The sequence below is a fragment of the Anneissia japonica genome, unplaced genomic scaffold (genome assembly GCF_011630105.1).
Source record: "Anneissia japonica isolate Jap-2015-1 unplaced genomic scaffold, ASM1163010v1 scaffold456_len727751_cov192, whole genome shotgun sequence".
Taxonomy (NCBI): domain Eukaryota; kingdom Metazoa; phylum Echinodermata; class Crinoidea; order Comatulida; family Comatulidae; genus Anneissia; species Anneissia japonica.
In genome coordinates, this window is record NW_022713155.1 from 112816 (window position 1) to 127308 (window position 14493).

The 14493-nt window shown below is 32.7% G+C and overlaps 2 protein-coding genes across 3 annotated transcripts in view; one reads left to right on the forward strand and one right to left on the reverse strand.

Moving 5' to 3' along the window:
* The first annotated feature begins 261 nt into the window (after positions 1-261).
* On the forward strand, positions 262-5753 carry LOC117108270 (elongation of very long chain fatty acids protein 4-like). The gene is made up of 5 exons (XM_033250243.1): positions 262-378; positions 600-680; positions 2156-2327; positions 3058-3185; positions 3865-5753. The coding sequence occupies exons 1-5, from the start codon at positions 265-267 to the stop codon at positions 4171-4173; spliced, it is 804 nt and encodes a 267-aa protein (XP_033106134.1). The 5' UTR covers positions 262-264; the 3' UTR covers positions 4174-5753.
* Positions 5754-10844: 5091 nt separating this feature from the next.
* Positions 10845-14493, reverse strand: part of LOC117108259 (transcription factor ETV6-like) — a 30624-nt gene continuing 26975 nt past the window's right edge. For both annotated transcript variants that reach the window (XM_033250233.1, XM_033250231.1), the window contains 4 exons: positions 13901-14257; positions 12956-13513; positions 12230-12473; positions 10845-11558 (listed from right to left, as the gene is read on the reverse strand). In XM_033250233.1, the coding sequence (XP_033106124.1) occupies positions 11267-11558; positions 12230-12473; positions 12956-13513; positions 13901-14257 (1451 nt within the window). In that variant the 3' untranslated portion in view covers positions 10845-11266. The remainder of the gene's footprint in view (positions 11559-12229; positions 12474-12955; positions 13514-13900; positions 14258-14493) is intronic.

Here is a 14493-nt window from a genome sequence, read left to right on the forward strand (position 1 = left end):
ATACTGTTGGCCTAGTTCTACTACTTAGCTTGAAGACCACATGGCACAAAGTCATGGTATTGAATGCTTGAGTACAGTAACAATTTAGGAGTTCAACCTCTGTGGAACAGAAGAAGCACAGTAAGTATTACTTACTTTACTACTTAAAGTAAGCCCACAGTTACTTCCATTTAATTAGCAGCCCAAGGATGCACAAGTGATCGCAGATATAAAATTAGGTGTGCGCAAATCACTCCCCCCATCGTTAAGGAGTAATACGGTGTCATGGTTTGGTGGGGGCCAAAAATCATGAAATCTCATGAGCCACTGGAGATGAAAAGAATCATGATGGCTTACAACTTTGGTTGTGTATTCTTATCATTTTACATTGTTAAGGAGGTGAGTTGAACACATTTTTAATATTGTTAAAAGTTATTTATGTTTGATGAGATGAAATCAACATATTTATGGAAATTACTAGAGCTCTATATATTGAAATTATATATTGAAATTAAGCATTGAAATAGAAAAAAATTATTTGTTGTTACTTACATATAAAAATTTAATGAAAAATATTCAATTTGTTGAATGCTTTTTTCTGAATTTCTTTAATTTTTTAGTGTGTTCTATGTGGTTATATGGCAGGCTACAGAGTACAGTGTCAACCAGTAACATACTCTTATGATGAGTGGGAAATGAGGGTGAGTAAAAGCTTAATTATCAGGTGGAATACTTGAAGGCACAAAGAAAGCTTGAATGCAGTGCATAGCACCTTGCCCTTTCTTAGTGGTGTGATCAATAATGCTGCCTTTCCCTTTGTCAGCGCTTTGAATGAAACAATTAGAGAAAAAGTAAAGTAAATATCTGCATAATTTGAATGGATGCCATAGGACACTGCAATCAATAATAGTAAGCTTATTACCATATATCACCCAGTAATATTTCGGTCATACTCTATATAGTATTACAGACTTGAGCACTACTGTAGTGAATATGTGCACTTTATAAATCTTATTATAATTTATTATTATTATTATTATTATTATTATATCTATTATTATTATTATTACTTATTATTATTATTTTTATTTATTATTATAATAATTATTATTATTATTATATTTATTATTATTATTATTATTATTTATTTTTATTTATTATTATTATAATAATAATTATTATTATTATATTTATTATTATTATTATTATTTATTATTATTATTTTTATTTATTATTATTATTATTATTATTAATTATTATTATTATTATTTATTATAATTATTATTATTATTATTATTATTATTATTATTATTATTACAGTACAGGCCTCCATCCAATTAAAGACCACTTTTGGGACCTGAATTTTCACGGTCTTTAGCAGTTTTGGTCTTTAATTAGAACAATTATTATTATGAAGATAAAAGATAGATGTTCATTTGGGGCTGTAGAAAGGTGTTCTTCAATTGGAGGGAGATCTGTATTTGTAATGTTTCTATCTTTATATCTAAATTTACTAAATGTATACATGGCAGTGTGTTCTTATGGTTAGATCAACTCCCTGGTTAGACATACAGTACCTCTAGCTGTTGGTTCATTAGTGCATAATAATTTCTATTGTTGTATAGAAATTCTATTGTTATTATTCAACACTATTTTCATTATTGCTTTTTGAAATGCAGACAAAGAGAGCAGCCTTTTTTTTATGTCATTCCATAAGACAGTTACAATAATTCTACATATCAATATTATATTTTAGGATGTACCTAGTAACTCATTAATTAATTTGTTAATTGAGGATTTTTTACGATATTATTATTATAATTATTTTGTTATTATTATTATCATTACTATTATTATCATTATTATAATAATAAGTAAAGGTACTAAGCGCCTCTCTATGGCTGCTACAATAGGCATGGACCACACCCAATACCCAATTCAGCATGATGATGATGTGAGTTATGGGTTATTCTCCTATCTTTACGTTTTTACCCTTTATTGTCATTAATATTATTATTTAAGAAAAAAAAAAGACAAAATTGAATATATTTAGTGGATCCAGATGATTTTTTTTCAGTAATATTATCATTGTTGTTACCTTTATCATCATCATCATTATTATTATTATTACTACTGTATGATTGATAATTATTAATTATTCTTTTCATATTCCTAGATTGCAAAGGCCATGTGGTGGTTTTACTTCTCTAAGTGCATTGAAATGCTTGATACATTCTTCTTCATTGTACGGAAGAAGAACTCTCAGCTAAGCTTCCTACATGTTTATCATCATTCAAGTATGTTCTTACTATGGTGGATTGGGGTCAAGTGGGTTGCAGGGGGCCAATGTAAGTACCTCACCATTTCACATTTCTTAAAGATAATTTTAGTACACATATGGTGTACATTTGTAACCAGAATAAATATTATGCACATACATGTTTATGAGCCTTAACCTTTGACATTGACATACACAATTGAAACTACAAGATGGTTTATAATTAAAATGAATATGTATCTTTACTATATTTGCTTTTACAAATATACAGTATTGGTAACCTTGATTAGGGTAATGATTTTGAATTATATCCATTGATGTTTGTCGGATTTCAAAACAAGTTACATTGGGAATTAACATATGGTGGCTCATTCACATAATTAAATAATAGACATATAATAGCCTAGCCTGTTTAATGCGCATACTATAACTGTCTTCTCCAAATTGAAACATTTTTACTGGTCAATTTGTCCATAAATATTTACCTATGCGAGCAGGATGAGGTGTTACCCCTTGAAAAAACAACACCGTCATCCTAGGCATATACTGGAATGATGTTCATTTATTGAAAGAAGGCCAGCCTAGACTATTTAGACCTAATCAGTGGTTTGTTTTTTTAATTGTATAGACACAACATTTTTGCTTGTTGGCTTCTGTTATTTTACCCATAAATTGAAAGCTAAAACAGCTTCGGAAGAAAACTGTGTAAAGATATCCGTGCTTATGTGATTATTTCATTCATATATATTGCTTGTTTTTTAACCAATTTATTTTAAATATGTCACATTTTGTTCTTTCAGCTTGGTTTGGGGCGATGATGAATTCCTTTGTTCATTTTATAATGTACAGTTATTATTTCCTGGCAGCCTGTGGTCCCGCTTTCCACAAGTATCTCTGGTGGAAAAAGTACCTTACACAGTTGCAACTGGTAAATAGTTCATGAATATTTATAAACTTCAATGATTATTCATAGAATTGATAATATCATGTATTTTATTTTTTTTGCCTTAATTTGTCCAAACAACAAGTACTACCATATAAAAAATAAATATAAAAGTTAATGAGTTTAGGAAAAGCAAAGACTAAAAATTGTATGCTAAAAGCTAATAAATAAATTAATTATACAACAATTATACAAATGAAACATTAGATATTAAATTTATTATTGATACACAGAGAGGACCAGGATTTCCAAGTCTCCCACGAGTTGGGGCGGGGGGTCTCCCAGAATTCGGGACCAGCACCTCACTACTTCAAGCAAGCAAAAAGCTCTTGGATACTAATTCATTTCCCGCAAAATTCATAATTTGCATGTTTTTAACCTCATTCAACAAGATCGCCTGGAGGTGGCTTCTTCCAACTTGGGAACCCTGCAGTACTGTATAGTATATCAAACAGTATCAAATCATAATAATAATAATATGAATACAGGTACTTATATAGTGCACAATTGGCCTCAAAGAATCAGTATGCTCACAGTACTTATTTCACTATAAGACTAAAATAAATAAATAAATAAAAGAATAGATAAGATAGATGTATTACTAATATTGTCTTGGTAATTAACTACGAATTATAATTTTTATATCTCGTATTTTTATTTACAGACACAATTTGGTATCGGTTTTGTACATTGTTGTCAGTCATTATACTTTGATTGTGACTTCCCGAAGTGGATGCACTACGCTTTATTAGTTTATGCCACAAGTATTACATCACTATTCCTCAATTTCTACATCCACGCTTACATCAAGAGGGAGCGACTGCCCAAGTTGGAGAGCATGACATGTATGAGGGCGTCTGCACAGGGAGACGCCAACGGTAATATCAGTGGATCCGTCAAAACAGCTTGTAATGGGGATACAAAAGATTCAGTTGTCAACAATGGTCATATAGAAAATAAGAAATCAAAGTAAAGAGTTTTAGGATTATAAAGTTTTGCACACACAAGAGCAATCGGCTTTTTGTCTAAGTTTATTTGTAGCAGTGACATAAGTAAGTAAATTTGGTTTTAATACAATCACTACACGTTATTGCCGACAGCTTTCAATGATGCTGATTGGCTGGTCGACTAGCGACAGTGTAGGGATTTTAAGGAAACCATGCCTTACAGTACTCCAATGTGCGGTAATTGGACAGGACTATGATATGTGTGCTGTGCCAAATGCTGCCCCTAAAATATTTTATATTTTCTGCCACTGGTATTAAAAAATAAAAAAATGTGTGTGAAGTAGTGTATGAAAGATTTCTGTTTACATCTAGCAAACTATGAAACGTGAACATGTTTATTCTAATACATGTAAGCATAAGCTAGCATTAAACAGGAAGTTTTAGTTAATTGTACTCGGTTTAGGTTGTTCTCACACTAGCAAGTATCAAACACAGTGCCGCAAGTGTTAAAAGATTTTTTAAAATGACCTCACAAGAGTGCAATCTGCTATACGCCAACTCTCACAAGTACATTTTATCTCGAAAAAATAAAGTGCTCTTATATAAGCGCCAGACTTTGATGTAATAATGCCAGTATTTTTTTGTGAATAGCACTGGCATGATTAGGCCATCTAGCGTTTAGACATTGCATTACCATTGCAATCTTGATTCTAAAGTTATATTTAGACTTTAGTTATTTCCGGGTCAGTGTCTTTTGAACAGTATTCACTTAGTTTGTAAATAAATGCTTATTTATCCACTACATTCAAATTTGTTGTATTAATTAGTCCAAAGTCTATTTTTATTCAGCTAATATTAGTACCACCATATTAGGAATGCTAATTTAGGGCACAATCCCAGTCCACCAGCTGTTTTTGGCAGCTGTTAATTGTAGATAATGTGCAATTTTGTTTTTTAGAGTTGTTAGGCAGCTATTTTATACAGTAAACATAAGAGTGATAGAAACATGAGTTATGGAACCAACAGAAGCAATTACTGCTATTGGTCAAACATGAACCATGTTTATGATAAACATTTCTTTTAAACAGATAGTTCTAATTTGTTGGAACATCAAACAGTATAAATAATATAGGATGTTGTTAGATCTCTCGTCTTTGCAATAGCCAATCATGAACAAACACATAAATTTACATACTACAGGTATATAGACTGAACCTCCAGTGGCGGCACCATATTCTCCGACAAAAGCATTAAGGTCCCAAAAGGATTTAAAAGTAAGCACCTCTGGATGCCTGGAATGGCACTCTCAGGCTGTAAAAACGGGGAGTCATCTTCTCCCAGACCCCACGCTAGCACCGGCACTGTGGTCTGTGTTAGGGAAGGTTGTAGATGTCATATAAGTACTTTAGCACACTTTATGTGGTGGTCTGGCAAAACCCTTGATGTACATCTGGAAAAAAAATTCATTAGGTTCACACTCACTTTACTTCCTAAATTATCTGGATGTTCAATCTTTTGTAGCAACGATTCAAAACTCATGTGTGAACTGTCCTATACATTCTTAAAGTAGTGAATAAATATTAAATTTTGTTATTACAGTAAATAATTGGGTTATTTGTCTTTTTCACTCTTTGAGAGTAGTAGATTTGTTATTTGCTCTAGGTTATTCCATATTCATATCATTTTCTTTCATTCAGTGATCTTTTAATCAACCACTTGAATGATAATTAAGGTGCTTTTAGATGCTATGTTATTGATTACCTCATGGGTTTTGTCTAAGAAACCAAGTTAAACTGTTAGTTATAGTGTCATTATTTATACTTCACCTATAAGCAGTTACGTGACCCTTATTAATTAATAATACTTTTCAAGTATACACAAGAAGACTGTCACATAATCTGCATAAAGTATTTAATTTCGGCACCAATATTGACAATAGTTATTATGCCTACATATTTAGCTTTAATATTTTTATTATATGTATTTTAGAATAATGATTAATTACTGCTTATCTGATGATTAGTATGATTTGTAGTTGTTTTAATCTGTTTAATGATTCTATCAAAATTGTCGTAAATAATGTTTTATACTGTTGGCAATTTCTGTTTTTAAAATTGCTGATATATTCGACATGTATTCCTACAAATATGTCTAGGATTAGAGGTGTGGTGAGGTTGATTCAAAGATATGGTACCAATTCCTAGACAGTTATTAATGATAGTTGTGCTGCCCTTTTGTATTATTTATAGTAAATGGATTTTCTGTAGTTTATCATTAGGCCGACCAGCCCTCCATAAACCAACATTAGAATACCGCACTTTCGGCGGTAAAGAACAATTAAAACCTCATAAGAAAGGCAACTAATCCGTTTACCTATAATTGAATCCAAGGACACATCTTTGATAATGTGTTAATCCAATTAATATAGTGAGATAACCTAACGTTAGTTTATCGAGGGCGGGTTGAGCTAATGTTTACAATAAAAACATTTGCGGGTATTAAGCATTGGTAGCACAACTTTTGTTACTGAGAAGTAATATTTTATATGACATTTTTTATAATTGTAAAACATGTAAAACTATTTTATACTGTTAATATTGTGAAACTGAATTTCTTGCTTATTATCGGCCACACAAATGCCATACAATAAGTTGTATTATGCAGAAATGTACACACAGTTGTTTAATTTCTGCTTTTTAGAATGGGAATCAATTTTACTGATTCATTCCTCTAAAATTAATCCTACCTTTTACTTTTTTATGTTAAATATGGAAAAAATGAGACAAATTGAAACAACACTATTTAGAAATTATGTTATAAAAAACACTTTACAGTATTTATATGTTATTAAAATAAAAATAATTGTTAGCTAGGTTAATAAACAAAAGGAAAATATTTTCTCATAATTTTAGCAATTCAAATACTAACTTTTTAATTTTTAACTTTCATATGGAAACTTTTATAAAATATGGCGGATGTAAAAGAAGAGCACAGTGTTCTCTGGTATGTTGTATTGACATGCACCCTCTATAGTACGACGATGTTAAGTATATGCATAGAGCTATTAAACAACTAGAGTGCTGACAAGATGGCGAAGCAATGCAGAGTTATGTATGTGTACCATCCAAGATGGCCATCATAGTAAAGCGCCACCTTCAGGCTTAGTATACATATTATTACCATAAATAAACCCTCTGACTGACTATTATTTCATTAATGATGATGAGTAATGGTAATAACAAATTATTAAATTATCGTAGCCAAAACAAGGCCAAGTGGAGCAACTTATTCAAAAATAAAGTACCAAGGAATGAAAATTAAAATCGTGTACATTACACCCAAACACCGCAACGCTCGAGCTTCACACATACGGGTAACTAGCTGTACTGAACTTTCTGTGTAAATTGAGGGCGCAATTGCAAATGATGGCGCTTAGGCGAAATTTGATTGGTTAAATCTATGGCAGCCATCTTGGATGGTACACACACAGCTCTGCGTATTTCGAACATCGAATACATTGCAGTTAGCGCTCTAGTATTCTTATTATATCTCTATGAGTATATGTAAAAAGTAGTAACATTGTCTGTGTGTTATCAGACTGTGGTGTGGCTTTTGTCATTTTGTTTACTGTATTAAATTTACTATTTAATTTCTCAGCTGACATCTGGTACAATAAAGATTGAAGTGATCTAACTTTTGATTATATTGTCTTGCAAATGTGTAAATAATTTTTTGCTTTCAAACTGAATCAAATATTTTACTTAAACCCTTCATAAACACATGGATTAATCATAATGTTTATAACTATGTATATTGGTGAGATTGTTCGACTACTATTAAGATTGGTGAAAAGTATAATGTTATGATAGAAATGGAGAGAAGGTGGTAGGAAGGCAGGACAGAGGTTGACCTAAATCGATATGTGTAGCATACAAGAGTGTTCAATCTGGTTTATGTTACTGACTGAGCAAGAAGGGCACAGCGCGGAGATGACTGGAGGTCTATGGTAGATAAGTGGTAAAGCACAGGTGTCGCAACCTACATCCATAATGTTGGCACTGGTTCGAGCGGCACATTCACTAATGGTTTTGGTGGCGAAACAAGTCTTCTCTTCTCGAATAAGGCCCAGTTTACACAATTGGCTAATGTGCACTTTAATGAACCCACTACATTTTTTAAGACAATAAGTTACCCAAGTGTGTTCATACATCCCCTAGCTGGTACCATTTTATTGGGTAGCTCAAACACAAAAATTTCCATCAGACTAGACTTTTTTTATACCTTGTTTAGTGAACCTGCTGAACGCAAATATTGAGGATTTTGAATAAAAATAACATTTTATTTTAGGCCAATTAGCATGCCTGCCGCCACAAAAAAAATGGAAATTTCAGAAAAAAATTAAAGTTTTTCTATATTTTTATTAGGTCTCTGCTGCTTTGAAATCTCCAAAGATAAGATATGTATATTTCTTCTAATAATATAAATTATTTTACATTCACCAATAAAATTTCAATTTTATTTTCTCCTGGATGTTTTTGGCAAAACTATTTGCTAAATAAGAAAACAAAATTTTATTTTATTCCGCCCTCCTCCGATGATTTAGAAAAAAATAATTATGCGAAACAAGGAATAAAAAAAGTCTCGCCTTCGGAAAAAAGAAGTTACTGTATGAGCTGGTTCAGACCTTAAACGCTTTCAGGCTATAAAATAGTTGTATAGTGCTACAAATATTCTCACTACATTAAATAACAACAGTTGTAGTCTTGTTCAAAAAAACAAATAAGTATTGTAAATAAATGCTTTCCTTTTATTGTATTGTACAGTACTTCCTAACTGAATTTAATTCAGCAAACATCAATATATATTTATACAACTTGAAATTAGTTAATCATTAATATATTTACATTTTATTTCCCTTAGTAAGAGCATAAGTGATGATTATCTCACAGCAATTAACACCTTTAAATAGGTTCATTCACTCTGTTATGTTCATCAGCATAATTGATCCTTTCATTTTTCTCCGTCAACATTATATAATTTTGATCACCAAAATACATATTGAAAATGTATGTATTTTATAACCAACAAGATACTGAATTCAATGAAGGTTGACTCCCAATATTTTGCTGGTAGAAAGACATACACAAAAGAGCACAGAACGAGCAGCAATTCAAACAATCCCACGGCATACAATATCGTCGGCAATTTTATATAATGTTATTACTTTACAGTTACTGATCTTTATGATATATAATAAATGAATACAGCATACAATCTTCAATAAGAGGTAATAAAACTATAAAAACCAGATAAGACAAATATTAAATATATATAAACAGATAACTTATTATAAAATAACACTAAATTGGATTCACCCTTCAGCTATAACATTATAATAATTTCCCTCCATGGCACACGCCCCCCCCCCAACTCCCGTGATAGTACCACCACTGGGGTGCGAAAGGCAAAAAATGTAGAATTGTATACGGACCCCTGACTTCAAGTAGAAAGATTACAGTGTTAACTACCCACACAGAAATACAACATATTATTTACACTGATAGTTTGTAAAATAAACCACTTATCTGATAATTAACTTTACTACACAGCATTTTGGGTGTTTAGGGTTTTTCTGATGGTCTCATAGCAACAAATAATTTAAAATGACTAGTAACTAAAAATATCACAAACACTGTTTCCTATTTATCGAAATACTGTTATATAACATTTATCTCAAAAGTATTTACAAACAACATTTTAATCATTTAATATAATCAATTATTTACATACAGTAATATTCAGCATTTTTTGGTTGTAATAAACACTGATAGTTTTATTTTTTACAATTTAGTAATGGTTTTCTTGCCATTCTCATCATGTGTTCCCATATAGTAGCCGCACTATTGGATGAGAGAGTGTGCAGTAAGGTTAAGCTATAATACAAGCTCAAATGTTTTCTACATCCCTCAATTACTTTACTCAGGCTTTGCCCCTAGATCTATAAAGATATAACAATTTATTTTCTTTTCACATGACTTGCACTTTTCTATAAAAAAAAAAAAAATTCATCTTTATACAGTATATTTAAGAGTAGCTAGGCTTTTTACAGTGACAGATGAACTAACAGACCAAATAAAATTCTATGTTTATTTGAAATTATTATCAACAGGCAGGGTTAACGAAACTAGGTATAAAAGGAATGCCTAATGTTGTGGTGTATTTTATCCTATATTATATGTGGTGACTAAAATTTGTTGCCTTCCAAAAAAATTTCGTTATTTTGATGAAAAAAAAGTGAGTGTAACGATTTTACGGAAACAAAACTTAATTTGCAAAAATATATATTATTAAATACTGTATTATAATTGTTGGCATTTTATATAAAGTTTTATCTGAATGTTACATATTTACATACTAATTCTAAAAGTTTTTTGTAAGCAATGAAATTTCTTCTGTTGACAACAGATGGTTCATCTGTTTCTTAACTGCCACACCACAGGATTTAATCCCATCGAAATCTCGCAAGGAAATTAAACATCAAGGGTCAAAAATGGCTGGCTCTCAACAACTCATCCCAAAGCATTATATACTTCGAAGAACTAATGTAAACCTCATGATCCAGTGCTACATGATGAGCACTTCCCTCACCAATCCTAACAAAGATACCTGATTGAGGGTCCTAGATAATAGGCTTTCCACTTACCAATCTTAGGAAAGAGAAGGGACTAGGTTTAAGCAATGAGGGTCCAGCAGATGGACTACAGTATCCACTTCCCAAGATTGAAATCTGGAAAGAACATCAAGGGTCATAGTTGATGGGTTCTCCATTCCCCAAGCTCCTATGCTTCAGACCCGCCAACCCCTGGGTCATGAAAAACTGGAGATTTTTTTTAAAATCTTTAAAAAAATCTGGAGGTTTCCAGAATTAACTAAAAAATTATGCAAGATACTAAAAAAGACACAAGACAAATCATTGGCATTGGTAGCAAAATCGAAAATGGCTGCTTGTTTATCGCATTGCGAAGTGAGCAGGTAGCAAATACATAATAAATAATAACGATAAAATCAAAATTATAGGTATGATGATGACGTATTAAACCCATATATGGACAAATCAAATTAAGTGTGGACAGTGCTTATTTGTTTAATTTTAGCAGGATCTGTGATTTTAATTTCTGCTGGAATGTCAGTCACATGATCAGAATCTGGTTCTAGCTTGATTTCACATTGTCCATTTCCCCGATCACTCGGGCAGTCTCCGCTGTCGGCCATTTCTTCCAAATCACTCTCTTCCCCTTGCTCTTCATCCTCGCTTACTACTCCTTTTTCGGCTTCACATACCAGGTCGTTATTTTTCTTGGATCTGTTGTTCTTGTATGTCTGAGCCAATTCTTGTGGATCCTGCAGAAATCTGAAAAGATAAAGGTAATTAGTAGCATTACTTTTTGATAGTTTAAAAAAAACTAATATTATAAAACTGAATTCAATTTTAATGTGCTTGTATTTAAATTATTTAAGCTAATTACTGTTAGCATGGAATTAATCCCTTCATTAATAACTCCAAGAGTACAAAAGTACCACTAACACAATAAATGTTAAACTTTTAACATAGGAATGTGTCAGTACTGTATGTTTCAGTACAGAGTTGCTGTAATACTTTTAAACATATAACTTTGGCACTAGTAAGTCGTTCAGTAAATGACCCATCATTTTATAGCTTATAATGTGGAGAATATGAATATATTAAAAAGTTAATTTTTTTGTTTTGGTCACCGATTCTGGTTTTGGCATGGCAAGCCCCATATATGTAAATCATGTGACTGTTTTAAGTATCCCAAAAACACTGTCATCTACTTTGGTTTGGTTTATTTTATATTTCATATTGATCTTTTATAATGAATTCATGATACACCTTAATGGTTTTTGTAAATAGATTTGATATAAATTTAATTAGTAAATGTCTAGTGGTTCCCCAGCTTCAATCCACACTCCATGCTTTCCTGCACCCCTCCCCCAGTTTGCTCCCTCTGCCTCTATCAGCTCTCCCACCTTCATCTCCTGAATGATCAAATAATATCTCACCTGTAAGTTAATTTCTGTCCCGGTTCCTTGCGGATAATATTCATCTTGTAGTAGTAACGCAGTGCCCTTGATAACTTTTCATATGTCATATTTGTACGGTTTTTTTGGCGCCCCCACAGATTAGCGATGGCAACAGGATCTAGGATCCGGAAAATCCTAAGATCTTCATCTTCCCAGCAGATGTATGGCTGGTACTTGGGATCGAGAAGCAACTGGCCAAGAAAATCCCAAAGTAAGCGACCATCTGGTAATACAATGAGAAGACTTTTTAAATTAATTTTTTTTTTTTTAAATCTAAAATGAAGTTCCTCTCACAATCTTATGTTTTATTGTATACATATCCAACCCAATACAAGTGAAAAATTAACTAGCCTTGCATACAGTGAAAACTATATCTAGCTACACTTGATTAAGAAGGCGTTAAGTAATTTTGTAGGAATTGGTACTACTACGGTAATAGTGATAATTCTTGTATTTGGCAAATACAAGAATTACAAATACAAATTTATCTAAAAAGCCTCTTCCTTCCAATTTCTTGAAAGATTAAATTTGTTTGTTACTAGGCCTTACAGTAGACAGAGGATTTAGTTTAAAATATCAGATAGCATGAAATGTATCTTTAATAATTTTTGAAAAATATTGGTAACATAGCACATTCTTTGGCTTCTGGTAAACAAATATATACCTTTTATTGAACTAGAAAATACAGTATTGTTGCATTGTTACCTGTTGGCTTTGAGTTGTCTGACAAGTGAAATTTGTCATTCAGTCCAGTTGGAAGTCCAGTAATGACCCCAAAATTTGACCCGTGACTCTGTTGCCTGTGTCGCATAATGCCATTTTCACTAAACACTTGAATCGGCAAGTCAGGATTAAACTGGAATTGTGGAACAGGGATTGGAAATCTCTCAGGAACACCCATCGCGACTGGACTTTTTGGTCTGATATTTTGTCGAGTGCCTTGACCGTTTAGTTTTCGATGGTCCATTGAGTGTCCAGTTGACGGTGCATCAGGGTTGCCCGTGTATGTGAACACCGTACCGTTATTTTTCTTTTGATCATCCTGCCGGCTGTTTATTATCCTGTTTGTCTGGGAATAGTACGTGGGTGACACAATGACACGGCGCTTTAATGATGGGTAATCGGAATCTAATCTGCCAGGGTTGTCATAAGGAGTCTTCAGATGGTGGTGGTGGCTCCTCTTTGGATGTCTGCGGATGTTGTCTTCCACCATCTCACTTGGAGAGCTTGTACCAGAATCACTACTTGGAGTTTCTGGTTTCTCTGAAAGAGTTTTAATAAATCATTCATAAAGAGTTTTAAATAGAAGGTAATAGAGAATTTTACCTTAATTATAGCAATAAACAGGGAAAATTAAAGAAAAAAGAAGTTGAAGCAAAGAATGAAATTGACAGATGGTTTGACATCCTGGTAAGCAACAGAAAGGCAATAATCAATATTTAGAGGGCTAGTAACCGTGTGGGATGGAGTGAAATGATCACCTACGCCGAGCGGCATTACTCCTAAGAAGAAGACAGCAACAAATATATTATGATCTAAATATTTTAGACTGTAAATAAAACTGTAAACAATTCTATTTACAAATGTGAATATTTGAAACCATATGAAATTATTTGAACAACGATATAATTAAATTTCATTAACACTTACCTGATTGTGTAACTGAAAGATTAAGAGGGAATACATTCTGTCCAACTAAGGTTGTCCTGGAAGTGTCCACTGGTGTTGGATTTGTTTTGGGAACACTTGGTGGAGTTGTAGACGTGGATCTGCACCTGCGCTTGTCATAACAAAACTGCTGCCGGTGGGTTGGGACTCCAGGGCTGTGTGGTTTTGGATTTCTCTGGGTCACTTGAGGAACTGATGAAAAGCATGGATGTCGAACTGGGCTGCAAGGACTTGAGCATTGATGCTGATCTGTTTGATAGTCATACTGTGTGTGGACATGGCTAGAGGGCGGTGTTTGGGACAACTGCCTGTAAGGGCTTCTTCTGTGTTGCATTTCCTCTAAAACAAGATGGTAAAATGGATGAATTACTTTTTGTTGATTTACTTACATATTCGGTTATTTACAGAGCGCCTTTCTTTGCAGATACAAAGTGCTTCTGTCCCCCATTAATTGGGTCTACATGCTGAAGTGTTGCTACTGTAATCAGCGCAGGAGCAGGCAGTCGAACCAGGTAGTCATTTATACTCCTGGGTGGAAAGAAGCAATGCAGATAAAGATCTTTGCTCAAGGACAC

Bases quoted from the DNA above. Each gene is read 5' to 3' on its own strand.
- LOC117108270 (XM_033250243.1), top strand. From the start codon at position 265: ATGGTTTGGTGGGGGCCAAAAATCATGAAATCTCATGAGCCACTGGAG. The intron at 379-599 runs GTGAGTTGAACA...TTAATTTTTTAG, and splicing joins CATTTTACATTGTTAAGGAG to TGTGTTCTATGTGGTTATAT. The intron at 681-2,155 runs GTGAGTAAAAGC...TCATATTCCTAG, and splicing joins ATGATGAGTGGGAAATGAGG to ATTGCAAAGGCCATGTGGTG.